We start from the raw sequence: 26,997 nt of genomic DNA, 5'->3' as shown, positions 1-26,997 counted from the left end.
ATATTTTTTCTTTCATTTTAGATTTCATATTATTTTATTTGTGTATTTAATTATTTTAATATATAAAATGACCATTGTGCTCTCATATTTAACAGCAAATTGGATAAAATGTTGCAGATTTAGACGGTATGGGGAAAATTGGCGAAAAAAAGAAATTCATATCCTTAATTTTCTTTTAAAAAAAAAGAAAAAGAATAGGGGGTCAATTGAAACTAAAATACAAGTTCAGTGGGCAAATCACTAGTATACCCTATGTTGTATTTTGCGTAACAAATTGGTCATATCAAATGCCAAGTGCATGACGACTGAACTCTAGAATTAATAAGAGGACTAAAACTGAAATATGTCCCCTACGTCCTCGCTCCCCATGTTACATTTTCAATCAAATTTTAGTATCCTTGATAGACGCTATATATTATACAGGCGACATTTTCATTTGCAAGAAAATTATTGTTTTACCATTTGCATGCATGATTTCTAACAGTTCAGTCCAAAGTACTCTGATCATGCTTTGGGAGATTCAATTTGAGTATGAGAAGATGTATGGGTTCAAAGAAAGTAACCCAGATCATACATGATTGTTACACGGAATGAGACATAACAAATTTTAAGGATGAAGAAGAATCTGGTTACAGAATTTGAAATGAAATATCTTGATGGGCTTAAGTTCTTTTGGGGATTGATGTTGCCATATAAAATCAAGTCATTTTTCTGTCTCAAAGAAAGCATGTCTTAGATTTGTTGACTAAAACGGATATCCTTGCCTGCAAACCAGTAGATACACCAATGGAACTTTTGTTTTTTGACACCGACAAAACTGAACCATTGTTTGGGGTATTATCCAAATTAAGTTCCAGCAAATGAAGAAATCATTGTCAACGATTGGGTGGGAGATTAGTTTATTTGGCACGTACTCGTTCATATATGGATGAATTATGCTTGTATGTCTTGTTGCTATGCCTAGCGAGTCACCAATTCTATCTGATTACACAAAATAAGCAACTCTTATAGTTGCTCTGATCGTGTTCAGCTAATTCCATAACAGCTAAGCAGCTAATGTCTCTGTCAAAGTTCTCATCAAAATTTCAGTTATTAGAACTTCTGTAGGCAGACTTTGATGGTTGACATCACTCTTTTTGCTTAGATAGAGTCCCTGAAATGATGAAAGGATTTCGATTTAGCAATTTTTTTGAAACATCTAAAGCATGCAGATAATACAAAACAACGAACCTCATGTAGCCTTTGGGTAACTTGATGACACTTGCAGGGGAATTAAAATGAAACTTCGGGTCATATTCACTCTTCCCTCCATTCCATGCCACGAAATGCTTCAGTAACTAAGATATGAAAAATCCGGCATGCCATTAGAATTTGACAACTAGCAATCACAAATTCAAGCATTTATTTAAGTATTACATAGGCTTACTTCACATACTGATCAAAAACTTACCCATTGTAGGTAAAATCTTCATCAATCAGTCAAACGAACGGCATGACGAGTTCCCTTGACGGTGTATCGCTGCTTTTCGGTCATCTGGCATAGCATGTGTTGGTTAAGATAGAGGGAACACGCAAAATTAGCAATCACCAGCTATTTAAATCTTCTTTTAATAGTTTAAGAAATTAATTACCCATATAATCATTGGATTGCAGTAAGAAGATGTAAGGACTAAAAATCGCAGTCTGGTTGAACATGATGATCATCAAGGTTGATATTTGGTCTGTGGGATACGTTTGCCCTGCCATTTTCCGTCACTTTAACATACTGCAAATGGAAACAAAGACAGCGTTAAAATTGATAAGACCTTTAACACAAAAATCAGACCGAGGTTCTCGAAATTTAATTTTGTTGCAGGGTGAAAAACTTATGAAGATATATCTCATATGAAACAAATGGCATTTTGATAATGACTCGAATGAAGATATACCTACCTCAGCAGTTTGCACCTTAACTAGAAAGTGCAGTCCGTCTCCAATATATGCTCCATGTGAAAAACATTTACGACCCCAGACACCCTCCCTCTAATTCTATAAATTTTTTATAAAAAAAATAAAATATGCAGACCAGGCGCAAGCTCATAAACAACCGCAGCACAATTTCATAATATCAGCGATGAACTTGTTCTGTTTCATTCAAGAATTCCTTCTTAAGATTCTTATATTTTCATACATTGTTTTTCCATTAAAATAGGTCTTAGATGAATCAAGATATATGTTTCTCAGCTGTTAGATCATAAAACACAAAGTGACCAGGGAGATGCATTTCAATACATCTTAGCCATTCATATATGATTTAACCAAAATACATGTGACTTTCGAAAAATGGGGAAGAAAATAACTCTATGGGTAGCAACTATTTCAGTGGACGATTCAAAAGCTACTGAAGTACGTAGTTCCTCAGAGTACATTTTACGAATTAATGACACAAAGGAAGTTTTGCAAATGATCAATACACCAGTAGATATAAGGTGTTCACAAAGTTTGTGCTTACAAAACAAAAAAATCAGGGCAATCATCAAGCTCAGTAGACCTTCCAAATTCACCATCTCTCTGTCAAGTAGTTCTTAAGGAACTTCCGTAGGCTGACTTTGATGGTTTACATAACTCCATTCGCTTCCATAGATTCCCTGAAATGATGAATGGATTCCGATTCATCAAATTAGATCTCAATTTGGTTTTCTAATATAACCAAATGCAATAGATAGGATTAAAATTTGGGCATACTCATTTGAAAAAACAGCCTTTCATACTCAGTTGAAAAATCCTCTTCATAGAAAAATGATGATATATGCAAACAATTACTTATAGTTTTAGTAGGAAGAAAAATACCTAGCGAGTCACCATTTCAAGGTTATAAATGTGCCTAGCGAGTCACCATCATCTGTATCTGAAGATTTTGAAGGAAACAAATATGATGATAGTTGGAATTGATACATGAGTATGTAAATAAGAGATTGCTAGAGCTCAATTACCAGGAAATGCTGATATTTGGGATCTCAGCAGAAATCTTGGCCCACTCTGAAAGTCTCCAAGAGGATGAGATGTCAAGAGTCTGCAGTGGTGTTTTGAAAAGGAAGTCTGGCAGTGCTTTTAGCAATTCACAGCTGACAATTCTTAACTCAGAAAGGCATGGCATGATTGTAATTTCAGAATCCTCTTTCGTCCACTCTTCCACGCCTTCCCACTCTTCCCACTCTTCCATATAGAAAAAGCTGAGTTGTTTCAATTTTGGGAATAATATCAGGGGTGGTGATCTGAATGAGGTTTGATCTTCTAATCCCAAAAATTCAACACCGACCTTTCTCACTCCATTCATCCCGTATATGGTTAGTCTTTCAAGGTACTCCAATTTCCCAAGAGGCCAAACTTCACACTGTGTCCCGTTACCAACAGTAAGGAATCTCAAATTGTGTAAAGACTGCATCCAATTGGGCCACCTGGTGCCATTATGATCCCAAATCCCTAAAGATTCCAAATCTGGGTGCGGTCGTAAGTCATTCAGTATTTCTACACTACTACTACTGTTCGTCTGCCTTTTAAAATCAACGGTGAGATTAAATACCTTTTTGTCCCACAATTGTGCTTTCTCAACCTCGCTCTTATCTGTCGCATCCCCCACAAGTTTTACGTAGAGAAATCCCTCCAGGTTCAAGTTTCTCAGATCGCCAAGTTGTAATGCTTCCTGGTCGCCAGCATCACACAAAAACACATCTAGTGTTCGCAAGCTTGTTAATCTCCCTATTCCTTTTGGCAACGACTCCAGAACTTCACACCACTCAACATAAAGATGCTTTAAGTTAATCAAGCTCCCCATGTTTTCAGGCAGTTTTTTAAGTTTGGAGCAAAAACGAAGGCTCAAGGTAGACAAATTATACAAACCACATATACTGTCAGGTAATTTCTCCAAATCACAATTGTAAGATAAATCAATATGCCTCAAATGTATCAATTCACCAATCTCCTCTGGGAGTTCTTTGATGGAATTACCACTCAAATTTAATGTCCTAAGACGTTTCAATTGTAAAATTAAATTTGAGTCTATGGTAGTAATTCTTGAATCAAAAGTTGCCAGTGTGCGAAGATATTTGAAATTGTAGGATGCGATAGAAATTGCAAGTGGACCTTCGGGAACATATCTTAAGGTCAAATGGCGAATCTTATCATCCAATACCTTTGATTCTCTGATAGCACCCTCAGAGTGATCTATAATCAAACACTCGTTCTTGGTAAGAAATTGAACGAAGTCGTGGACAATATCATGCATTTTACAACTTGTAATCGTACCATTTTCTGGATGTTTCTTAAAATCTTGGAAAAATGATCGCGCTACTAAGTTGTCAAAACATGCTTCACCCATTATTCCATTTTCTTTATTCCTTTTAGAAATAATATAGTCTTGTGCTGTCCAGAGTCTAATCAACTCATCTCGGCGAAACATATGATCTTTAGGAAAAATAGCACAATATAAAAGGCAAGATTTAATTGTTGGGGACAAATCATAATAACTTAGGAATAAGGGTTGGAAAACTTCTTGCTCGACCTTCTTTAGATCCCATATCTTGCTATTCAAAACTTCTTTCCATTCTCCCATTCTTGTCTTATTTTGCATGAGACTACCTAAAGTCTTTGCAGCAAGAGGCAAACCTTTACACTTCTTTACAATTTCCTTACTAATATCTCCGAACTCTTGTACATCCCCATCCGAAAAGGCCATGTGATTGAAGATTGACAAACAATATTCATCACTCAACTCTCGCAGATTGATCATGTTTCTTGTTGCTCTCATCATATTAGCAACCTCTAGTTTTCTTGTGGTCACCAGTATTCTGCTGCCTTTAGCACCACTTTGGATTAATGGTACTTTTAATTGTTCCCACTTTTTAGGATCATCGGTCCATACATCATCCAGGACTAGGAGAAACCTTTTGCCCTGGATGGATCTAGACATACATTGCAAGACCTCACCCAATTCATTTGAATTTGGGGCGTCATCGCCACTAATGGCTTTGGCAATCTTAATCTCATCAAAAGGGTCTGAAACACAAACCCATTGCCTCATATCAAAATGGGTTTTGACTCGGTCATCATTATAGGCTAGTTGGGTTAAAGTTGTTTTTCCCATGCCTCCCATCCCTACAATAGGGATGATAAGGTGCCTCTTTTCTTCTTCACTACTATCACCCAACAACTTTGTTATCAAAATATTATGTTCCTTTTCACGACCAAATATCTCAGACATGTTGACATAAGGAGCAGTTTGAGGTCGTTGAGGTTGTTGAGGTTGAACGCCTAATTCTTTCCATAGAAACTGGTACTTATTTCTTTCCTCATAAATCTCAGTTAACTTATCATTCAGATATTTTATTTTCAGAGCAATGTCACGGTGAAGAATCACCCGACTGGCTTTGCCAAAACAAAAGCAACTGGATAAACTAGAGAAACGTACCTTCTTCTTTGTAACAAGAGCATTTGGATCACCTTCTCTTTCTTGCTTCTCAACCTGTTGTTTGAGAATGTCTGTGTTCCACTCATCCAACACATCCACCATATGGTAGGATAAATCTTTCAGCTTATCCAACCAGATTTTGACACTTGCCTCCGTCACTTGCCTTTGCTCTGCATCCTCAAGCACAGCTTGAATAACTTCGAGAGTCGCAGTGAATTTCTCAACATCTTCCTTAACGTTCAAAACATGTTTCAGCTCTCGTCCTATATATTCATAGGTTGTCGAGGCCAACCGTTCTAGCAGCACGGAAATGAGCGCCTCAGCCATTATTTTTAGCTTTAGAAATTGGTTGACAGCAGTGTTTATGAACAAGAAGTGATTGCAGGATGATTGTGGTATTGCCTTTCTTCTCTGCCCAATTTGTATGCTGAGTAAGTCTTCAAGGCAAACTCCAAGTCAATTATATGAGGCTCGTGGGTGTTCAACTACCGTGCCAGCCTGTCGTTCTTGACCTTATCATACAAGACAAGATTAGCGACAACGACTTGTCAAGATGTAGTGCATAAAGCTCCGACAAGGCAACCAAGCCCAAACAGCTCTGCATACTTTTCTTATTTGGATTATGTTTATTGTTTTCTGGAGTGGGGAATCTTGAGTTAGGTTAAGGCTCCCTTTCAATGTAACAAAAAGGATAAATAATTATCTCTAGATTAATTCACTGTGATATTGCGTTTGGTAATTAGAAAACATTTACACATATTCGGTATCTTAGTTACGTAAATTTGCACTTTTTTCATAAAAAAATATTTTTTCTCAAAATTGTCATTTATTAAATTTGAATCAAAGACTTTCTTCAATAATATTGAAACTGAATGGAACTAAATTTTTTTTATACAAGCAATAATGGGGATAAGACTAATTTGAAAGGCTCAATATTCCAAGTGGCAGTTATATGTATAGACAGAGATAATGAAAAACAAATTTCAAGTGGCATTTATCTTAAAGGCTTAATTCCAATAGTGTGGGGGCGCTGGAGGGGGGTGGAGGAGGATTGCTGGGGTTGATGTCTAAATTTTGTTTTCGGTTACTAGATTTTGTGAAAACAACTCAAAACCTCCGAGGTGTTTTATGGCTCCCTCCAAAAAAGAGTTAGAATGAGATAATGGAAGTCAGAATCACAATGAGAGATAATAGTAATGGCAGAATCTGAAAAAGACAACGAAATAGTGATGGTGGAGCTGGAAAGTGCAGCCAACTTTGAGGAAAGTAATTGGATTTGAACAACGTTGAAGAAGCTAGAACGAAACAGACTTGTTGAAGGAACTGTTACACGAATATTTATCCCAAAAGTTTAAGGAGGCTTATCTGTAATGGAGGGGCAGGTTTATTTATTACATTATCTTCTTATTTGGTTTTTTTACTACACTCATTTGTCTCCAAGCCATTTATATAATGTATCCGAATTTCCAACTCCACGCTAATCACTAGAGTAAAGCCGCCTTTGTTTACCGGTGACAACAATTTTTTTTTCCGCCCCTAGATGGAGGAGGTATCATGCGTATTATTTAAATTTAGATCTATTGACTATGGGTATTACTCATGAAATTTCGTTTTCAGCAGGTGAATTCTAATTGATTGCCGTAGTCGTAGATCCACAAATGCTTTTTCATTTTTCTAATTTCAATTATTTGGAGATTGCTTCGTGCTATTATTACCCTTCTTCTACCCAGTTTCAATAGTGAGTAAGTCGTGAAGGAAAACTCCAAGTCAACTGCTCCAGCAAAACAAGAGTCTCCATTGTATCCTAACCACTCCAATTAGTGCATGTTTGACATTGCTTATTTTGGGTGATATGTGATTTTAAAAAAAATTTGGGAAGCCCAACTCGTTTGGTAAACTATAAGAAAATCACTTATTGTAAAAAATTGCTGTGAGAGAAAGCTATAAGGGAAAGCAGCTAATGATGTGCTTTCATTTTCTGATTATGTAGGAATCAGTTTCGAAGAGGCGTTGAGTTTAATGATTATGAGGGAATTATTTTCTGATTATGCGGGAATCAGTACAAATGATATATTATAATTTAATCTAAATTATAGAGAGGGAGATTCGAACTCAGGTCCAGAGTAGAGAGCACATTCCTTTCCAACGTAGTGCCCCACAAAAACTCAATTTGTTTTTTACTTTAATGTTTTCAAAACAAAATATTATTAACTTACAGGTCCAGCTAAATATATTTAAGTTATTTTATGTATAATTTGTTAGAGATGAGTCATTTATTCAAACCTACCAAGGTTTCTTTAACTATTTTCATCTTATATATAACATGCGACAAGATGTGGAGGGGCCAAGGCCACTCCTGGACCCGGAGTAGCTCCACCCCTGGCCGAATATAATTTTCAAACACAAATTATTCTATATAAAATAATAAAAAAATGAGACAGATACAGACCTTAGTCTTGCTCCCCAGCATGTTCACGAATCACGATCACAAGTCACAAGGCTTTGATTAAGTTCAGCAGAAAGTATCGTCATTAATTTACATTCAGTTGTTCTCTGAAAGCTTAAGTTATACGTGCGGTTACTTTTCTCGCAAGTATACATATTCTTGCTTCAAATCTAAAATAAACTTTCTAAACTTCCGCGCCTCATCTTATGACAGCCTTCGAAATGAAAACAAAACATGATTTTCTTATCCAGTAACTCTTTCAGTTGCATACTCTACCTAATTGGTGAGTTGTGATTACCTTTTTTAAGGTTTCTTGTAATTAGCGTTCGGTCTTTACAACTTAATATGTGGATAAAATTGTGTAAATCTCCTCATCATGGAATATACAAACATTCATTGAAAATCAACAAATTTCCAATTCCAGGCCGATTAAATTAACAAATAATTCATTTCGTCATTTTGTCAAACAAGTTGTCTGCAACTTTTAAAACTTAATAAACTACAACAAGGCATACTATAAACCAGATAACTTACAAAAAGATTATACGATTATGCGACCAAGTAAATATGAAAATGAAAATTCTCTCAAAAAGATGTACCGTTTTAGTTCCGTAAAAGGGGGCTCCTTATGGACCATTTTAGTTTCAGTTTTCCTTCTTAAGATTCTTCTCATCATTTCATACATTGTTTTTCCATTAAAATAGGTCTTAGACCCATTTGCCACCAATTTGGAACCATTTCCCTCCATTTTTACCGAAGGCAAACAAAAGACACCTGGGAACTGATACACAATAAAACCCAAATTCACCAGTTCCTCAGAGTACATTTTACGAATTAATGACACAAGGGAAGTTTTGCAAATGATCAACACACCAAATTCACAAAGTTTCTGTTTACAAAACAAAAAAATGAGGGCAATCATCAAGCTCAGTTGACCTTCCAAATTCACCATGTCTTTGTCAAGGCAGTGGTGAAAATAATCACTCAGTTCGCTTCCATAGAGTCTCTGAAATGATGACACATACATAGTTGATCAATTAATTTGCCTCTTGCAATCATTTTTCAATTCGGGAATTATTTTTTTTGAGAAACAACTAAAGCATGAATATTAAACAAAACAACAAACCTCGTGTGGCATAACAAGTAAATGAATTTATTAATACCTTTCATACTCATTTGAAAAATCCTCTCCATAGAAAAATCATGATATCATATATGCGAACAATTACTTATAGTTATAGTGGGAAGAAAAATACCTAGCGATTCACCATCTCAAGATTATATATGCCGCCGAGACAGATGTTTTCATAATCTGAAGATTTTCAAGGAAACAAATATGATAGTTGGAATTGATACGTAAGTATGTAAATAAGAGATTGCGGGAGCTCAATTACCTGGAGGAAATGCGGATGTTTGGGATCCTAGCAGACATCTTGGCCCACTCTCCATTGCCTTCTTGGTAATGCTCTGCAAGTGTCCGAGAGTATAAGATGTGAAGACTCTGCAGTGGTGTTTTGAAGAGGAAGTCTGGCAGTGCTTTTAGCGAATTGCACACTTCAATTGTTAACTCAGAAAGGCATGGCATGATTGTAATTTCAGAATCCTCTTTCGTCCACTCTTCCACTCCTTCCCACTCTTCCCACTCTTCCATATAGAAAAAGCTGAGTTGTTTCAATTTTGGGAATAATATCTGGGGTGCTCTGATTCTGAATGAGGTTTGATCTTCTAATCCCAAAAATTCAATACCGACCTTTCTCACTCCATTCATACACGACAGGGTCAGTCTTTCAAGGCACTCCAATCTCCCAAGAGGCCAAAGTTCACACTGTGTCCCCTCACCAACGGTAAGGAATCTCAAATTGTGTAAAGACTGAATCCAATTGGGCCAGGTGGTGCCGTTATGACACCAAATCTGTAAAGATTCCAAATCTGGGTGCGGTCGTAAGGCATTCAGTATTTCTACACTACTACTACTGTGAGTGTGCCCTTTAAATTCAAAGGTGAGATCAAATAGCTTTTTGTCCCACAATTGTGCTTTCTCAATCTCGCTCTTATCTGTCGCATCTGCCACAAGTTGTATTGTGAGACTTTCCTCAAGGTTCAACTTTCTCAGATCCCCAATTTGGAATGCTTCATCGTTGTTGCCATCACACCGACACACATCTAGTGTTTGTAAACTTGTTAATCTCCTTATCCCTTTGGGCAAGGCCAGAGTTAGACACATGAAAACCTCAAGATGATTTAAGTTAAACAAGTTTCCCATGTTTTCAGGCAGTTTTTTAAGTTGAGGGCAAAAACAAAGGCGCAAGGTAGACAAATTGTACAAACCACAAATAGTGTTCGGCAATTTCTCCAAATGATTATTGCAAGATAAATCAACATGCCTCAAATGTATCAATTCACCAATCTCCTCTGGGAGTTCTTTGATGGAATTACCACTCAAAGTTAATGTCCTAAGACATTTCAATTGTAAAATTAAATTTGGGTCTATGGTAGTAATTCTTGAATCAAAAGTTGCGAGTGTGTGGAGATTTTTGCAATTGTAAGATGAGATCAAAAATGGAAGTGGACCTTCAGGAACATATCTGAAGGTCAAATGACGAACCTTATCTCCTTATCCCTCAGGAAAATTCAAAACCTTTAGTATAGCCGTGCGGCTATACGATTTTTAAATATAAAAAGAGACCCCCAGCCATTTTGCCCACGTGTCAACACATATCTTTCTTTTAAAAAAATTCAAAACTGAGTATAGCCCTGCAGCGATACTATTTTTAAATATAAAAAAGACCCCCAGCCATTATGCCCACGTGTAAACACATTTCTTTTTACTAAAAATTTCAAAACTGAGTATAGCCGTGCGGCTGTACTCTTCTTTTTTCTTTTTTTTTTGAAAAAAGATTTTTGAAAATACAAAAGAGGACCCTCCTGGACTAATTGCATTGGTTTGTACCTTATGGATATTAATTTGCAACATATCTAAAGTAGATACTAATAACTAATAGTGATTACAATGCAACTACAGAGACTCTGTCAAGTGTTAGAACAGTATGCCATAAATGGAAAAATGAGGGAAAAGGATGAATAGAGCACGAATTTATTGGGTTTTGCAGGTGAGAGAGGAAGCTTGCTCTCTGGATGGGGTTGTTTAAGCTAGTGATGAAGTAGTGGGTGTGCTGGGTAGTTTTCAGTAGCTTGACAAAAACTCTATCAAACTTTGAAAAAGTTTACCCAAACGGAAAATGGGGAGAGATAGAAGGATGGGGCTCGAAATTGCAGATGTTTCAGATGTGAGAGATGAAGCTTGCTCTCTAGATGTAGGTTGAGATGATGGGTAAGAAATGCATCTTTTTATAAGTGCTGGAAGCTACTCTTTTCCAAGAAACCCTAATGGTTTCTATCCAATTTGGCCAAACTTTTTCCTTCCTTTCTCCTCCATTCCTTTGACTTATCCTATTTGGTGAAATTCTTTCTGCCAATTTGCACAAAATCAGAGATTTTTGGGAACTCAATGCTCTTCCTACAGCTGCCTCAGTGGAGAACTCCCATTTTCAGCCATCTTTCTTCCTTTTTTTCTCCCATCTTCTATGGCTAGATATGATGGGGGGGAAAGAAATGGGTATGTACACTAGTTTGAAGAGTGTTTTGCTCAAGTATCCATTGGTTTCTTGGATTTTTTTGCTTGAAACTCTCCCATGTGCTGGAGCCTCCCAGCAGCTTACACACATGGATATTTTGGCTTTCATCGTGGCTTTTGTTTTTAGCTAGGTGCTGGAGATTTGTAGATATTTTCTTGGGTTTCTTGGGCCATTCTTTAAGATAATGGGCTAGTTCACTAAAGGGATGGGCCAACTTCCCAAAGTGATAGGCTATCTTTTCTAAGGTAATGGGCTATTTTCTCTCCTTTATGCTTATCCACATATTTGGGCTCAAGAAATAGGCTTGAGTTTCGAGGCTCCCAAGCAGCCCAAAACTTCCATTTCTCGGCTAATCAATGGGCTTCATGAAAACTCGTAACCATCCATACCACAACCCGCTCAGCAAGCCCCAGGCATTTACGTGGCTTGGGACCACTTAAGCTTGTAGCGTGGTGTGTTGCTTATTTGCTTGGCGTGGCACGTGTGCAAGTGCATATGACAAACTCTTGCGTACCCAAGTTGGGTTTCTTCTCAAGTTAGGTGTCGTACTGGGCTAGAAATATATTTTGGCCCAACCTTGGATTTTTTGGGCCTCAACACCAGTCATGTCCTAAAAATCACCGAACCTTTTAGCTTCTCATCTTAAATGCACAAATTCATAAAATTCTTTAACTTTTCAATTTCAATCCCTTCAGCAATCAAAATCTTAAACACTTCAGTTTTGATGCCTAGGATCATTATCGTTAAACGACTTTTCTTTCTTCACCTTTTGATGCTGGGCTGGCTACGTGGTTACAATCAAGGGAGAGGAGAACGAAGTAACGAGCTGGGCTAGGAGGGAGGGAGGGATAGTGTTTCTGCTACTACTACTGATGAGAAGATTGCGGCTATTGTTGGTGTTGGGGGAGGCTGTGGCTGGAATTGGTGGTGGTGGATATGGAGGTTGGTAAGGGTTGGTGAAGCTGGGGAAAGTGGAGGCTATTCAATAAATGTGAAACAACTATAGTCCTAGGAATATTAAAGAGGGCATGAGAACTATGTTATGAGATTACATACATTGAGACTTCTCATGGTCCCAAGTCATATGCTAAAATGTTCATGGTCATAGTATATCAATTGGACATTAATCTTCCACTAAGAACAGTACACGCAATATCTTTTCTAATGTAGAGGATGTCAAGGTCTCAAGTCATTAAATGTAGAGACACCAAGATGTGTGTATTGGTGTTTGCAAGGGAAACAAGTACACCGACCTCATAAGTTGCAATGCTTTTGTGAACAATTTAAAACCTTAACATTTAGGAGACGTTTGTGTAATTTCTGAAATATCAGGAATTTTGTAAAAAAATCCAAAAACCTCAAGGGGTGTAAATAACAAATAACTCAGTGCAGAATGGGTGTGGTAATATCAACTTTCTTCTACATACTATAGTCTTGTAACATCTGTAGGTGTTCATTCTGATTTCTTGCACTGCTTTTTTGCCTTCTTTTTTTTTTTTTTTTTTTTTTTTTTTTTTTTTTTTTTTCTCCCGGTGCGTTTCTGCATTTATAAATGCAAACCACATTCATGAAGCTGCATATTGAGTTCACACAGAGCCAGCTATGACATCTTGAGTTTGCACAGTAAGGTTTGCTTCAACTGTAGAAATAGAGACTTATGGTTAAGATATGATCTGTATTTCATCAAAACAATCAGGGTGGAGACAAAAAGGGACTTCTTAATTTTGATACAAGTTATAAATGAAACATATCAAGGAACAACACAAAATCTGAGTAACTTTTTGGGAAGAAAATACTATTCAAAATAATCTATTTTGATGCGAGCGGAGCTAGAATTGAAAGGTAGATATTGTACACGACGCATATTTGTAGATATTGTACTAGGATTTCATGTCGAGTTTACCTGGTACCTTCAATCTTCTTCTTCCAAGTGTACGTGCTCGAACTTATATACCTCTCTGCAGGCAAATGGAATTGCTGATTGGCATTAGTCTGAGATTTTTTTAGTTTTGAATTGCTGTTTGTAAGGCTGTTCTTGGAAGGATTTGCTTAGCAATAATGGTTCTTTATTGAATTAGAGCTTTTATGCCAAACCCAGAGTAGATCAGTAGGCATCATATGTGAATGTTTGCTTGAAGATTTTGATGAATTTCTTAGAAGAAGGAAACTTAAGTGGTTTAATCATTCATCACTGAAAATACTCCTCATGATTCATTGGTCCCGTATGGAATTTTAATTATGTGTCAACATTTTTTCTCTTCAAACTTAGTGAAGTGTATTTTTTTTTTTTGTTGTCCTTTTTCCCTTAAACATTGAGGAGATGGAAATCCTGAATCATTAGGAACTCAAAGAAGCCAATAATTCATTGGGCAAATTCCAAGCACAAAATTTGAGACCAATGCTGCAGGAAAGAAAAAAATGGATATCGGACCAAAGGCTTGTTGCACTAATAAGTTCCATATCCAAGAGACTAATGGGCCTCGTGCAGTATATTTAGAGGAAAGAAAAGAAACCCCATTAAGGGAAGACATTGCATTTGCTCTGCATCCTCAAACTCGCGCAGCTTGAATAGCTTTGAGATTGCAAACGAATTGTTCAACTTCTTTCTTCAAGTTCAAAACAAGCTACCTCTTCTTCTACGAACTAGTTGTTGAAGGCAAAGTTAACGATATTAACGGCTTTTCTAGCTTAAGAACACACACCAAATGAAAGTTACCCAAGGCAAACAAAACACACCTTCAAGAGGAACAGCAAAAACTGGGAACTGATACACAAAAAAATAAGAGAAAGCCAAGGTAAATTGCGAACCCAAATTCACCAGTTCCCCAGAGTACATTTTACGAATTAATGACACAAAGGAAGTTTTTCAAATGATCAATACACCAGTAGATTAGTTATATACACAGTCGATGTTGCCTGTCCCTGAAAAATAAGGTATTCACGAAGTTTCTGCTTACAAAACAAAAAATAAGGGTACTCATCTCATTGAATGTTTGTAAATCAAAAGCTCAGTAGACCTTCGAAATTCATCATGTCTCTGTCAAGTTCTCAAGGCTGACTATTGATGAAAATTATCAAAATTTCAGTTATTGGAACTTCCGTAGGCTGACTTTGATGGTTTACACCACTCCGTTCGCTTCCATAGAGTCCCTGAAACGATGAGCGGTATTAAAATGAAGGAAAGAGTAGAAACTGCTTGTCCAGTTATAGAGAGAGCCTAACCTAATCACAGTTTTAGGCTCCCAAAAATGTACTTGCTATTCTTTCAAGTGTGTCTAAAACAACAACTGTTAATTACTTGGGTATTCTTATGATAATTTCTACATTTTATCAAGGCAGAGCCAATAAATCATCCCCAAATTTGATGACACATACATAGTTGATCAATTCATTTGCTTCTTGCAATCATTTCTCATAGAGGGAAGCATGCAGATTAAACAAAACAACAAACCTCATGTAAATGAATTTAATACTAGCTAATTGAAAATTAACTCCAGAGATTTAACAAAACAAACATCAAAGCACCTTCATAGAACAATTACTTATAGTTTTAGTAGGAAGAAAAATACCTAACGAGTCACCACCATCTGAAGATTATATATGCCGCGGAGACAGATGTTTTCATAAATGTGCCTAGCGAGTCACCATTCTCTGAAGATTTTGAAGGAAACGAATATGATGATAGTTGGAATTGATACATATGTATGTAAATGAGAGATTGCTAGAGCTCAATTACCAGGAAATGCGGATGTTCGGGATCGTAGCAGAAATCTTGGCCCACTCTCCATTGCCTTCTTGGTAACGCTCTGAAAGTCTCCAAGAGGATGAGATGTCAAGAGTCTGCAGTGGTGTTTCGAAGAGGAAGTCTGGCAGTGCTTTTAGCAATTCGCACTCCTCAATTGTTAACTCAGAAAGACATGGCATGATTGTAATTTCAGAATCCTCTTTCGTCCACTCTTCCACGCCTTCCCAGTCTTCCCAATTCGACAAGGAGAAAAAGGTTAGTCGTTTCAATTTTGGGAATAATATTTGGGGTGATCTGATTCTGAATGAGGTTTGATCTTCTAATCCCAAAAATTCAACACGAACCATTCTCACTCCCTCCATCTCCTCTATGGTCAGTCTTTCAAGGTACTCCAATTTCCCAAGAGGCCAAAGTTCACTCTGCGTCCCACAAGCAACACTAAGGAATCTCAAATTGTGTAAATATGGAATCCAATCGGGCCACGTGGTGCCATTATGAAACGAAATCGCTAAAGATTCCAAATCTGGGTGCGGTCGTAAGGCATTCAGTATTTCTACACTACTACTACTGTTCGTCTGCCTTTCAAATTCAACGCTGAGATGAAATAGTTTTTTGTCCCACAATTGTGCTTTCTCAACCTCGCTCTTATCTGTCGCATCCGCCACAAGTTGTATTTCCAGACTTCCCTCAAGGTTCAACTTTCTCAGATCCCCAATTCGGAATGCTTCATCGATGTCGCCACCACCACACCGAAACACATCTAGTGTTTGTAAACTTGTTAATCTCCCTATCCCTTTGGGCAGCGACTCCAGATTGGAACAGTTGTCAACATATAGATGCTTTAAGTTAATCAAGTTTCCCATGTTTTCAGGCAGTTTTTCAAGTTTAAAGCAAAAAAGAAGGCGCAAGGTGGACAAATTGTACAAGCCACAAAGAGCGTCTGGTAATTTCTCCAAATCATAACTGAAAGACAAATCAATATGCCTCAAATGTATCAATTCACCAATCTCCTCTGGGAGTTCTTTGATAGAATTACCGCTCAAATTTAATGTCCTAAGACATTTCAATTGTAAAATTAAATTTGGGTCTATGGTAGTAATTCCTGAATCAAAAGTTGCGAGCGTGCGGAGATTTTTACAATTGTAAGATGAGATAAAATGTGGAAGTGGACCTTCAGGAACATATCTCAAGGTCAAATGACGAACCTTATCACCCAATACCTTTGATTCATTGGTAGTTTCCTCACCATGATCAATAATCAAACACTCATTCTTAGTGAGAAATTGTACAAAGTCATGCACAATATCATGCATTTTGCAACCTGTAATGATACTAGTGTCAAGATCTTTCTCAAAATCTTGGAAAAATGACCGTGCCACTAAGTTGTCAAAAACAGCATCACCCGTTATTCCCTTTTCTTTATTCCCTTTCGAAATAACATAGTCTTGTGCCATCCAAAGTTTAATCAAATCATCTCGTTTAAACTCATAATCTTTTAGAAAAGTAGCACAATATAAAAGGCAACATTTAATTGTTGGGGCCAAATCATTATAACTTAGGAATAGGGGTTGGAAAACTTCTTGCTCGACCTTCTCTAGATCCCATATCTTACTATTCAAAACTTCTTTCCATTCTCCCATTTTTGTCTTATTCTGCATGAGACTACCTAAAGTCTTTGCAACAAGAGGTAAACCTTTACACTTCTTTACAATTTCCTTACTAATATCTCCAAACTCGTGTACATCCCTATCCGAAAAGGCCATGTGATTGAAGATTGACAAACAATATTCATCACTCAACTCTCCCAGATTGATTACGTTTCTTGTTGCTCTCATCATATTAGCAACCCCTAGTTTTCTTGTGGTCACCAATATTCTGCTGCCTTCAGCACCACTTTGGATTAATGGTACCTTTAATTGTTCCCACTTTTTAGGATCATCGGTCCATACATCATCCAGGACAAGGAGAAACCTTTTGCCCTGGATGGATCTAGACATACATTGCAAGACCTCATCTAATTCATTTGAACTTGGGCTGTAATCGCCACTAATGGCTTTGGCAATCTTAATCTCATCAAAAGGGTCTGAAACACAAACCCATTTCCTCATATCAAAACGGGATTTGACTCGGTCATCATTATAGGCTAGTTGGGTCAGAGTTGTCTTTCCCATGCCTCCCATCCCTACAATAGGGATGAGAAGGAACCCCTTTTCTTCTTCACTACTATCACCCAACAACTTTCTAATCAAAATATTATGTTCCTTTTCACGACCAAATATCTCAGACATATTGACATAAGATGCAGTTTGAGGTCGTTGAGGTTGTTGAGGTTGTTGAATGCCTAATTCTTTACGTAGAAACTGATACTTCTTTCTTTCCTCATAAATCTCAGTTAACTTATCATTCAGATCTTTTATTTTCAGAGCAATGTCACGGCGAAGAATCACCCGACTGACCTTGCCAAAACAAAAGCATCGGGAGAAACTAGTGAAACGTACCTTCTTCTTTGTAACAAGAGCATTTGGATCACCTTCTTTTTCTTGCTTCTCAACTTGTTGTTTGAGAATGTCTGTGTTCCACTCATCCAGCACATCCACCATCTGGTAGGATATGTCTTTCAGCTTATCCAACCAGATTTTGACACTTGCCTCCGTCACTTGCCTTTGCTCTGCATCCTCCAGCACAGCTTGAATAACTTGGAGAGTCGCCGTAAATTTCTCAACATCTTCCTTAACGTTCAAAACATGTTTCAGCTCTCCTTCTATGTATTCATAGGTTGTCGAGGCCAACCGTTCTAGCAGCACGGAAATGAGCGCATCAGCCATTATTTTGAGCTTTAGAAATTGGTTGACAGTGTTTATGATCAAGGAAAATGCAGGATGATTGTTTGTGGTATTCCCTTTCTTATGTCCAGTTTATATGCTGAGTAAGTCTTCAAGGCGAACCCCAAGTCAACTTTAAGATGCATAACAGGGACACTATATTTTAAAGTGACAAGTTGACATATATTAGAAAAGAGATATCTAATCTGGGGCTGGTGCCTGTGCCAGACTATCCTTGACCTTTCCATACAAGACAAGATTAACGACTTGTTGAGGCGTGGATGATGTAAACTAGCTTAATAATTGAACGAGTATTTTGTATATAAACTTTTTCCCTATACATGAAGCATTACCCAGATGTCGTGCATAAATCTCCAACAAGGCAAACATGGCCAAAGAGTGGCTAGTATATTATAGGCAATGATTTAAATATTGTCCGATACATCGATATCTCAGTATTTTTAACTGTCGATACCGATATTGGGGGGTAAGGCCATATCTTCTTCTGTATCGACGATATATCTCCGATAAGTGCAATATCTCTGATATTTTGCCGATATCCCCGATATTTCCCGATGCCCATAATAGAACTCAAAAAAAATTCAGAAGTTTTGAAGGCAATTGAAGCAAATTGAAACCCAAAAATAGCTAATCCTTGCCCAGAGCCCTATAATTTGTTAATAATTAAGAAGAATCTATGCACAGTCTACTGCCCACATAACTCCAATCCATCTAAAGAGGACATGGAAATCAGTTTTGGATCTATGAGCATAGGAACTAGACCTAGTACTAACTCAAATGAATCTTATGATGGCTATGGTTATGTCATGTCTGATTATAGTGAAACTAATTATGGAGCTCAAGATGATAAAAAATATTATGGACCTACTAGTTGGTTAATCCTAACTATCTCATATATGGGAGGACAATAGGGAGCTCAAGAGAGACTTATGTGCATCATGTTCAAACAAGGCTTACAAACTGCTTGGGTTACATGACTTGGTATGACTATTGTATGAATCTATATGGTTGTTTCTCATTGTTTGAACCTCATAGGAGCTCTTCATTTATACAGATGGACACTTATATAAATTATAATACAATGTTAAAACAAACTATGGATTTATGCATGATTTATTCATTCTAATTAAAATTTAATTTTCAAACTTTTCATTTAACGCGCATTACATACCACTTATATTTCATCATATGTATATCTTATTATTAGTACATTTTGAGTTTTATTTGTTCAATACATTCATTGATAATGTACATAACATCTATGAAAGTTTTACACCAAAATTATGCGTTTCAATGCCTTATCTTTCTTTTTTGTTGATTTTTTCCCGATATTAAAAACGAAACGATATATCCCCCGAAATATCCATAAATTAGAGGCCCGATATTATCTGCACGGCTGATATTTTAATCCTTGATTATAGGTACTTTTCTTATTTGGTTATGCCAACTTTTAAATCAAATTTATGTTTACTGTTGTCTAGAGAGATTACGGGAAATCTTAAATTAACGATCCTTTTTAATGTAACAAAAAAAAATGATAAATAATTATCTCCAAATCAATTCACATTGATGTTTCGTTTAGTTGTTTGAGTTGAGCTTTGTACTATTTTTCATAAAAAAAATTAATATTAATAAAACTGAAAGTGTATGTCTCTAGATTTTTGCTTTGTGCTTTTACCCTTCTTCTAGCCCGTTGCTATAGCGAGTAAGTCATCAAGGAAAACTCCAAAGTCAACTGGTCTACCAAAAGAAAAGTATCGAAGCCATGTATATAATGTATCCGAATTTCCAACTCCACGCCAATCACTAGAGTAAAGCCGCCTTTGTTTACCAGTGACAACAATTTTTTTGTCCGCTTCTGGATGGAGGTATGATGCCTACTACTTAAATTTAGTTCTATTGACTATGGGGATTTATTTACTAATTCTAAGTATCAAAATCAAGGATCAAGGTATTACATATGAAATTTCGGAAACTGATTTACGAATTCGTTTTCAGAAAGTGAAATGTAATTAATTGCCGTAGATCCACAAATGCTTTTTCATTTCTCTAATTTCAATTCTACGTTAGTTCTTCGTGCCTCCAATTTTTTAGGGCCCCCAATTTTTTTTTTTTAACGTATATGTTATATATATTAATATGTTAAATCTATAAATATAAAGCAAAATGCAGAGAATGATAAAACATTCAAAATGCCCTTAGTTAATGCAAATATTAAGAATTGAAATTATTAATTAAATGAGGATAATATGATAAATTCACAATTTTTCATATTAAAAAAAAATTAATTAAAAAAAATCAGATAATGGATTTTATTTTTATAGAAAATAGCTATCCATTATCTTTTTTAATTCTAAAATAAATTTTAAATTTTTTTTAAAAAAATTTCTCATAAGCGCAGAAGCATATACGTAGAAACTAGTATTATATTATATAAAACCCGCGTAGAACATTTACACAAGGATGGGCTTGGCAGCTGGTTTGCTGCACTTTAACTTCTACTTTTGGCGTGCGCTCGAGGGCCACTTGTGTACATCAATGATTACAGTTTTACCTTGGTTTTGTTTTTTTCTTGTTTTGTTTTTTATTTTTTGTTTTTCTATTGTCACAGCAACAATAAAAGAAATAGAAATTCATTCCTCCTCCTTCTTAAACTCTTATTTTCTACTAATTAATAATCATTACCAATCAATCGTTTTGGCTCTTTTTTTCAATCCTTTAATTTTATTTTTTTCAATATCAAGGATTTCAATATCAAAAATTAAAAACACTAACTCCTAAATTCATAAAAGGCTAAGGGAAAAAAAAAAATCATAAACGGCACTCAAAATCAAATAGTCAAATTTCAATTTCAATTTCAATTCAGGTATATATCTAACTTTCAATCTACACGACTTGTCTCATCATGCTGATTGCTTACAAGTCTTTATATATCTAAATTTTAATATATACAAGTCTTTATATAGTTAACGAGCACTGAAAGGAAAACCTAGTCTTTATACTGAACATATTGGTATTTAAGTTTCTCAAATTGAGATGTCAAAATTTTTATAAATTTGATTTGTAATTTGCATGCTAATTGATGATGATTTTTTACTTAAAAAATAAAATTGTTGTATGTCATGATATAAGTTTGTGTTAGATTATGTGAGTCTTGGTTTAAGTTTCGCACAGGACCCTTAAAATCTCAAGCTCAGTCTTATCTATTATTGTTGTTCTGTGTATGTATGCGTGTGAGCAAATTACCATATCAGTGAAAACTACGATCTAGCATGATGGAAACTACGATATAGCAAAAGCTTTGTTTTTAATATATATTTTCTTTGACTTGTATTCGTCTTGTTAATTCTGTTTGATAGATTTTTAATGTGAGTGATATTCAATGATTTGGAGATTGCTTCGTGCTATTATTACCCTTCTTCCACCCAGTTTCGATAGTAAGTTGTCAAGGAAAACTCCAAGTCAACTGCTCCAGCAAAACAAAAGTCCCCAATGTGTCCTAATCACCCCGATTAGACCGGGACCCCGTGTATTGTTTGATGGATCCAGTCCAGCTACTAGGATAAGGCGCCTTCTGGATCCCACCACCCAAAAAAAGAAAAAAAAAAAAGGGGTAAAGGCGCCTTTGTTTACTGGTCACTAGCCCCCTTGGCACGCCAATTGCGTTTTACAAAAACTACAGATTTGTTATATATTAGTAATTTAATTTAACTTTTTTTTAATATACAACTTTAATTTAATCTATACTATAAAGAGGGAAATTCAAACTCTGGTCTAGAGTGGAGAGCGCATTCCTTTCCCACATAGTTGTGCCCCATAAAAACTCAATTTGTTTTTTTCCCTTCAAAGTTCTCAAAATAAAATACTATTAACTTACAGTTCCAGCTAAATATATTTAAGTTATTTTATGTATAATTTGTTTTAGAGGTGAGCCATTAACTCAGAACTACCAAGGTTTCTTTAACTATTTTCATCTTATATATAACATGTAACAATGTGAAAAGTTTCAAAATGGGGAGGGGCCAAGGCCAACCCTGGACCCAGAAAGTAGCTCCACCCCTGGGCGAATGTAATTTTCAAACAAATTATTCTTTTTTTAAAAATGAGACAGATACAGACCTGAGTCTTGGTGCCCAGCATGTTCACGATCACAAGTCACAAGGCTCTGATTGAGTACAGCAGAAAGCATCGTCATTCTGTTATATATAGCTCCATTAATTTACATTCAGTTGTTCTCCGAAAGCTTAAGGTATGCGTGCAGTTACTTTTCTCGCAAGTATACATATTCTTGCTTCAAATCTAAAATAAACTTTCTAAACTTCAGCGCCTCATCTGATGACAGCCTTCGAAATGAAAACAAAACATGATTTTCTTATCAAATAACTCTTTCAGTTGCGTACTATGAGGCTAATGTATCTGACATTCCATTGGGGCTTTCCATTGACCTCTCCAGGTGAACATTCGATCTATTCCACTGGTCCTCCCCTGTTTTTGCAAACTTTGCCACATTATAAATGTGACGGCACATTCTTCCTGTTGCACAGGCCCCATTGATTTCATAGGGGATGCGGACCGAGCTTGGCATTTTCAGTCTGCACAATAACCTTATCCTATAAAAATGAGGACACACTTACAAAGTTACAAATAAGAGGTGATCTTTATACAAAAGATCGAATGATATTTCATCAAAACAATCAAGCCAGGCAAAAAAGAAAGTTTTCTAATTAATTATTTAGTGATATGGAGGGGGGAAAAAAGGAGACCTCAGTTCCCTTCAAGCATGTGGGAGGATTCCAGACTTCAATTCTGCAATCTGAAATAGATAACAAGGTTTTCCAATTGTTTAATTTGCTGATGAACAATATGTGTGTGCGCACGCTAATCTAGTTGGCCAGGAGAAACATAAATATTGAACAACTTCAATTTTATGGGAGGAAAAACATATCCAAGTATTATCAATCCTGAAAGACATACAAACTAGCAGATAGAACTAAGATTGCGATGAGAAACAACCTTATGCACCACTTTTACATTCTTATGAACACTGGATGTCGCAGTTGAGGCGGGCTTTGGATATCTTCGGTTTGCAGCGTTATTTTCCTCTTTTCCCTGCACATATATACAACATGACCACAAGATTTACATAGTACTAAAATCTAAACAAACAAACAAAACAATAGGGCATTCATTAACAATTATCAACCTTCAAAACCAAATATAATAAGATCTTGGCATGGTTCCATTATATTCAAAAAATCTTAAAACATTACTCAACAACACATTGGGCAAAAAATTTCACAAGAATGGATCATCATTACTATTAGCATAAAAGAAAAAGATCAGAAGATTCAGAACTCCATTCGTCAATATGATGCGGTGCCTAGCTATTCTATCTTGGCAACAATTAAGCATGCTAAGAAGAAGAATATATATCAATCTTTTGTTAATTTTCATGCAACATTATCATGAATTTACCAAAAAGTCAGAGATGCTATCCAATCTTCCAGCTTTGGGAAAAGTCATTATGGATAACATTTAACCACGACTATATGCCAAGTTCCAATATCCTAATAGCCAGTAAGTGCACCATAGGTTAACCATACAATGAAAGAACCATTTCATCATTCACAGTATTGGAATGTTTATAGAACACAAAAGGCAAAGGGGAAGGTAAACATAATTCATCCTTTTCTCTTATAAATGACGAAAGAAATATTCACAGAAAAAAACCAGAACAAAATATTCTATACAAGTTATAAAAGAAAACTTGAAGTGACCTCAGGGCCTTCTTGAGTTACTAATCTCTTATAATCCCAATGGCACATACAACTTTCAAGCGCACCAGAGACTGAGGATATACATTCAAGCATAAACTAACCATATCTAATTTTATAATTACCTCTTTCTCTTTTCTTTCCTTTCCATAATTCTTGCGCTCAGAGTTAACACGAGCGGGATTATTCGTAAACCTGTAATTATTGACAGCTCAACTATTTCATTTTCAAACCCTTGTAAGCATAATTCAAAATACAAAAAGATAAAAGTGACAAACTATAGGAAACAATCTGTGCACATGTAACATGCATTACATGGATTTTGGTTTCTGATTCTCAGATTGGCCAACCTTCCGTTGCATCTGTTGATTTCCCAAATCTGTAGGCTTTCTAGAAACTCCAATACAGCTCCTGAAAAGTTCCAAGTTAACTAGTCAAATGAGAGAGAGAGAGAGAGACAGAGACACAGACACAGACAGAGACAGAGACAGAGAGAGACAGAGAGAGACAGAGACAGAGAGAGAGACAAATATAGATACAAAAACTGTTATCATCATGAAATCAGACCGTTTCTCTACAGCCATGTTCTTCAAGCCACAAGCAATGGATTTTTCATTTGATGTATTCTGCAAAAATAGGGCAAAGAGAAAATCATTATCAGCTTATCAGCATCAAAGCTGATCGTAATTGTAATATGAATGTTAAGCCAGATGGTCAACCTGGACAGATCGTGCAAGAACTGGTAGATTTGTTGGTAACCTATCAGCCAATTTTTTTTCATTTGAATTTGCCTTTTCTGGATCACTTCTACCACTAGGATAAGATGGCACCAATCTACTTGTTGTTGACGAAGGATTAGGAACAGTGGCACTGGAGCAAACTTCAGTAAGTTTTTTACGCGACGAAACATGGTTCGAATTATTCTTGCTGGCAGCCCCACGAGTGTTGCACTTGCTAGGAAGAAGATGGTTATCCCTTTTGGAAGTAATATGCAGTGGGCGTGGTTTTGACTTCTCCAATGACTTAACAGCATCTTTAGTAATTCTGCAGTCCAACTTTGATTTGTTTCGAGGTAAAGCAGCATTAACCTGAAATAATAACCCAAAATTACCCCTCAAAACTACATTGAAAATATAGAAAAAGTCTGAGCTCAAGCAAGAAGTCAATCCATAGGCTACTCAACAGAAGTAAAAACATCCATCACAACTTAATTGATCAAAGAAAAACTAATTATTTCCTTCTTTTTCCAGAAGATAAGCCATGAGAGTGTTACAGTACTCTCGCTTTCTTCCTACCTGTATAATTCTAATGTGTTTTGTGTATGTCCTTTTTTATGTCCCCTACTATTCAGTGGGACTGACAACCAAAAGGCTTTCAATATAAGAATCAACAAAGTCATTGACACCTTTGACTATGAAAACCGATTGACATTTAGCTCTCCACTAGTAGGATTAATACCAGAGCTAGATCCTCATTTAAACTAAAATTTTCAGATAGAGATAATTCCTGTTCCATGGCGTAGTTATAAAAGATGGGGATGTTCTACAGATGAGAGAAGTACATAGAGACTAGCTAATACCTTAGCGTTTAATACAGGAGGTGCGTGTTTCTTTGGCTTGTCAGCATCATTCTTGACAGCGTCAGAGACAAGGCTATCATGCTGGGCAGCTCTGGAGCTACTAGTGACTGATGGAGTGGATGATAAGGAAGCATCAATTCTAGCTTGTTCTGGTTCAACATTAGATAAAGTATTATTGGCTTCATCTGCCATGATAACCTTATCCGTATTGTCATTACAGTCATTCAATGGTTGTTGCTTAGCTTGTCTCGGTTTATCCACTGTGGTACCCAATGACGAATCTGAATTAGCAACTGTATCATTTCCGCACGTTTTCTGTTTGGACAAGTCATGACAATTCTCATAAACCAGTTGCATGGTGTTAATCTTCACATCCGGGCAAGGATCAGGTTGGGTGGTTTCTTGGTGCTGCACTTCCAATGCCTTAAGACCTCTAACTCTTTTGTAATAGTCTTCGAAGTAGGCCTTCTTTTGGGCAACCAATCCATTGGACTTGTACATTTCAAGCTCCTCCAGACACCTGTTGTGCCGAAAAACAGACCATTTTTCCCATGCCAGTGATTCTACAGCAAATCTTCCAAAGGATATCGAACCATGATCCAAAATTTGAGAGATAGATACGTCCTGATTTTATATGAAAATAACAAAAATCATACAGCAGCAAACTTCAATTATTAAAGCACATAAATCACATCTACAAGAGTCAAGACAATTTCTACAATACCAACATCCCTTTCATCATTAGAATTTCAATTTTAGAGTTCATAAATCACGCACTAAACTTAGAATTTCAATTTCTCAGTAACCAATCAGATAATTCAGGAAGTGAAAGCAAGAACTTCACAGAATTAGTACCTGGGAGTGTTGACGGTCTGAAGCTATATCAGGCTGATGAAATTCAGTGTAAGTCGCCATTTCCAAATTCCAATTACTCTCTCTACAGTTACTTACTATTTCTGTAAGTAGATCAAATTCTCCATTACCAAACTCCTACAAAAACAAAAAGAACAAAATTATCACCCAAGTAAATTTTCCTTTGCTTTCTCTAGTTTTCTCAGCACCCAAACAGGAAAAATCAAGCATATGAGAATCAACAGTAACCGTCTACTTACCAACAAGTTCAAGCAAAGAAGCTTCCAGATCTGAGATTCAGAGAGCCACTCCGAACCTACAACGCACCGTCTTAAGTACTCAGTCCTTTGCTTGTGGCAGTGAGAGAAGTTACGAAGAAGGAAGAAGAAAAATGGCTAGTATTTCTCCAAGTCGATGCACCATAGAAAGAGACAGAAAGCAACTAACGCCCCTTTGTTCGACGTGGCTTCTCTGCGATGCGTCATAGTGGCTCTTTCTGCATCTGGGTCCTACATTCGCCACGTGTACACCAAACTAGTGCTGGTGAGCATTTTAGGACCTGGTTTGTGCCTTTAATTACAGAGAAGCCGCGGTGGGTTTTGGTTTATGCAGGTTTAGATGGAATCTAATTGGTTAAAAAATTGGTTCATTTGCAGTTTTTATAAAGGCAGGGAAGT

General features: G+C 36.5%; 4 protein-coding genes across 7 annotated transcripts; all 4 read right to left on the bottom strand.

Moving 5' to 3' along the window:
• Positions 627-6,155, bottom strand: LOC18788142 (putative disease resistance protein RGA3). Of its 2 annotated transcripts, XM_007225280.2 has the most exons (7): positions 2,973-6,154; positions 2,830-2,887; positions 2,492-2,627; positions 1,632-1,765; positions 1,451-1,534; positions 1,231-1,337; positions 627-1,153 (listed from the first exon to the last, which is right to left on the bottom strand). In XM_007225280.2, coding segments are annotated over exons 1-2 (2,802 nt in total). In that variant the 5' UTR covers positions 5,774-6,154; the 3' UTR covers positions 627-1,153; positions 1,231-1,337; positions 1,451-1,534; positions 1,632-1,765; positions 2,492-2,627; positions 2,830-2,886. The 2 variants fall into 2 exon arrangements, with proteins under 2 accessions (XP_007225342.2, XP_020410547.1); XM_020554958.1 differs by having other exon boundaries at positions 2,830-6,155.
• Positions 8,678-10,387, bottom strand: LOC18791735 (putative disease resistance RPP13-like protein 1). Its single transcript, XM_020554708.1, has 3 exons — positions 9,287-10,387; positions 9,149-9,204; positions 8,678-8,898 (listed from the first exon to the last, which is right to left on the bottom strand). The coding sequence occupies exons 1-2, from the start codon at positions 10,153-10,155 to the stop codon at positions 9,198-9,200; spliced, it is 876 nt and encodes a 291-aa protein (XP_020410297.1). The 5' UTR covers positions 10,156-10,387; the 3' UTR covers positions 8,678-8,898; positions 9,149-9,197.
• LOC18790728 (putative disease resistance protein RGA3) lies at positions 13,014-18,145 on the bottom strand. The gene is made up of 3 exons (XM_007225286.2): positions 15,264-18,145; positions 15,097-15,178; positions 13,014-14,677 (listed from the first exon to the last, which is right to left on the bottom strand). Coding segments are annotated over exons 1-2 (2,835 nt in total). The 5' UTR covers positions 18,098-18,145; the 3' UTR covers positions 13,014-14,677; positions 15,097-15,177.
• LOC18791741 (protein WVD2-like 7) lies at positions 22,192-26,740 on the bottom strand. 3 transcript variants are annotated; one of them, XM_020555007.1, is made up of 10 exons: positions 26,581-26,739; positions 26,324-26,458; positions 25,469-26,092; positions 24,609-24,977; positions 24,457-24,515; positions 24,205-24,300; positions 24,015-24,084; positions 23,129-23,224; positions 22,879-22,928; positions 22,192-22,725 (listed from the first exon to the last, which is right to left on the bottom strand). In XM_020555007.1, the coding sequence occupies exons 2-9, from the start codon at positions 26,381-26,383 to the stop codon at positions 22,890-22,892; spliced, it is 1,413 nt and encodes a 470-aa protein (XP_020410596.1). In that variant the 5' UTR covers positions 26,384-26,458; positions 26,581-26,739; the 3' UTR covers positions 22,192-22,725; positions 22,879-22,889. The 3 variants fall into 3 exon arrangements, with proteins under 3 accessions (XP_020410596.1, XP_020410595.1, XP_007223230.2); XM_020555006.1 differs by having other exon boundaries at positions 22,192-22,707; positions 26,581-26,738; XM_007223168.2 differs by lacking the exon at positions 22,879-22,928 and having other exon boundaries at positions 22,192-22,707; positions 26,581-26,740.

This window comes from Prunus persica, chromosome G1 (genome assembly GCF_000346465.2).
Source record: "Prunus persica cultivar Lovell chromosome G1, Prunus_persica_NCBIv2, whole genome shotgun sequence".
In the NCBI taxonomy this organism is placed as follows: domain Eukaryota; kingdom Viridiplantae; phylum Streptophyta; class Magnoliopsida; order Rosales; family Rosaceae; genus Prunus; species Prunus persica.
Note: the sequence above shows the minus strand (reverse complement) of the source record. Positions and strands in the feature narration are given on the sequence as shown.

What these genes read in the sequence shown, in the direction of transcription:
- LOC18788142 (XM_020554958.1), bottom strand. Translation starts at nt 5,773, where the DNA reads ATGGCTGAGGCGCTCATTTCCGTGCTGCTAGAACGGTTGGCCTCGACA.
- LOC18791741 (XM_020555007.1), bottom strand. Translation starts at nt 26,383, where the DNA reads ATGGCGACTTACACTGAATTTCATCAGCCTGATATAGCTTCAGACCGT. An exon ending in AACATGGCTGTAGAGAAACG is followed by an intron (nt 24,301 to 24,456) that starts GTCTGATTTCAT and finishes GGAACTTTTCAG; the next exon opens with GAGCTGTATTGGAGTTTCTA. An exon ending in ATGTAAAAGTGGTGCATAAG is followed by an intron (nt 22,929 to 23,128) that starts GTTGTTTCTCAT and finishes TATCTATTTCAG; the next exon opens with ATTGCAGAATTGAAGTCTGG.
- LOC18791735 (XM_020554708.1), bottom strand. Translation starts at nt 10,155, where the DNA reads ATGGGAAACTTGTTTAACTTAAATCATCTTGAGGTTTTCATGTGTCTA.
- LOC18790728 (XM_007225286.2), bottom strand. Translation starts at nt 18,097, where the DNA reads ATGGCTGATGCGCTCATTTCCGTGCTGCTAGAACGGTTGGCCTCGACA.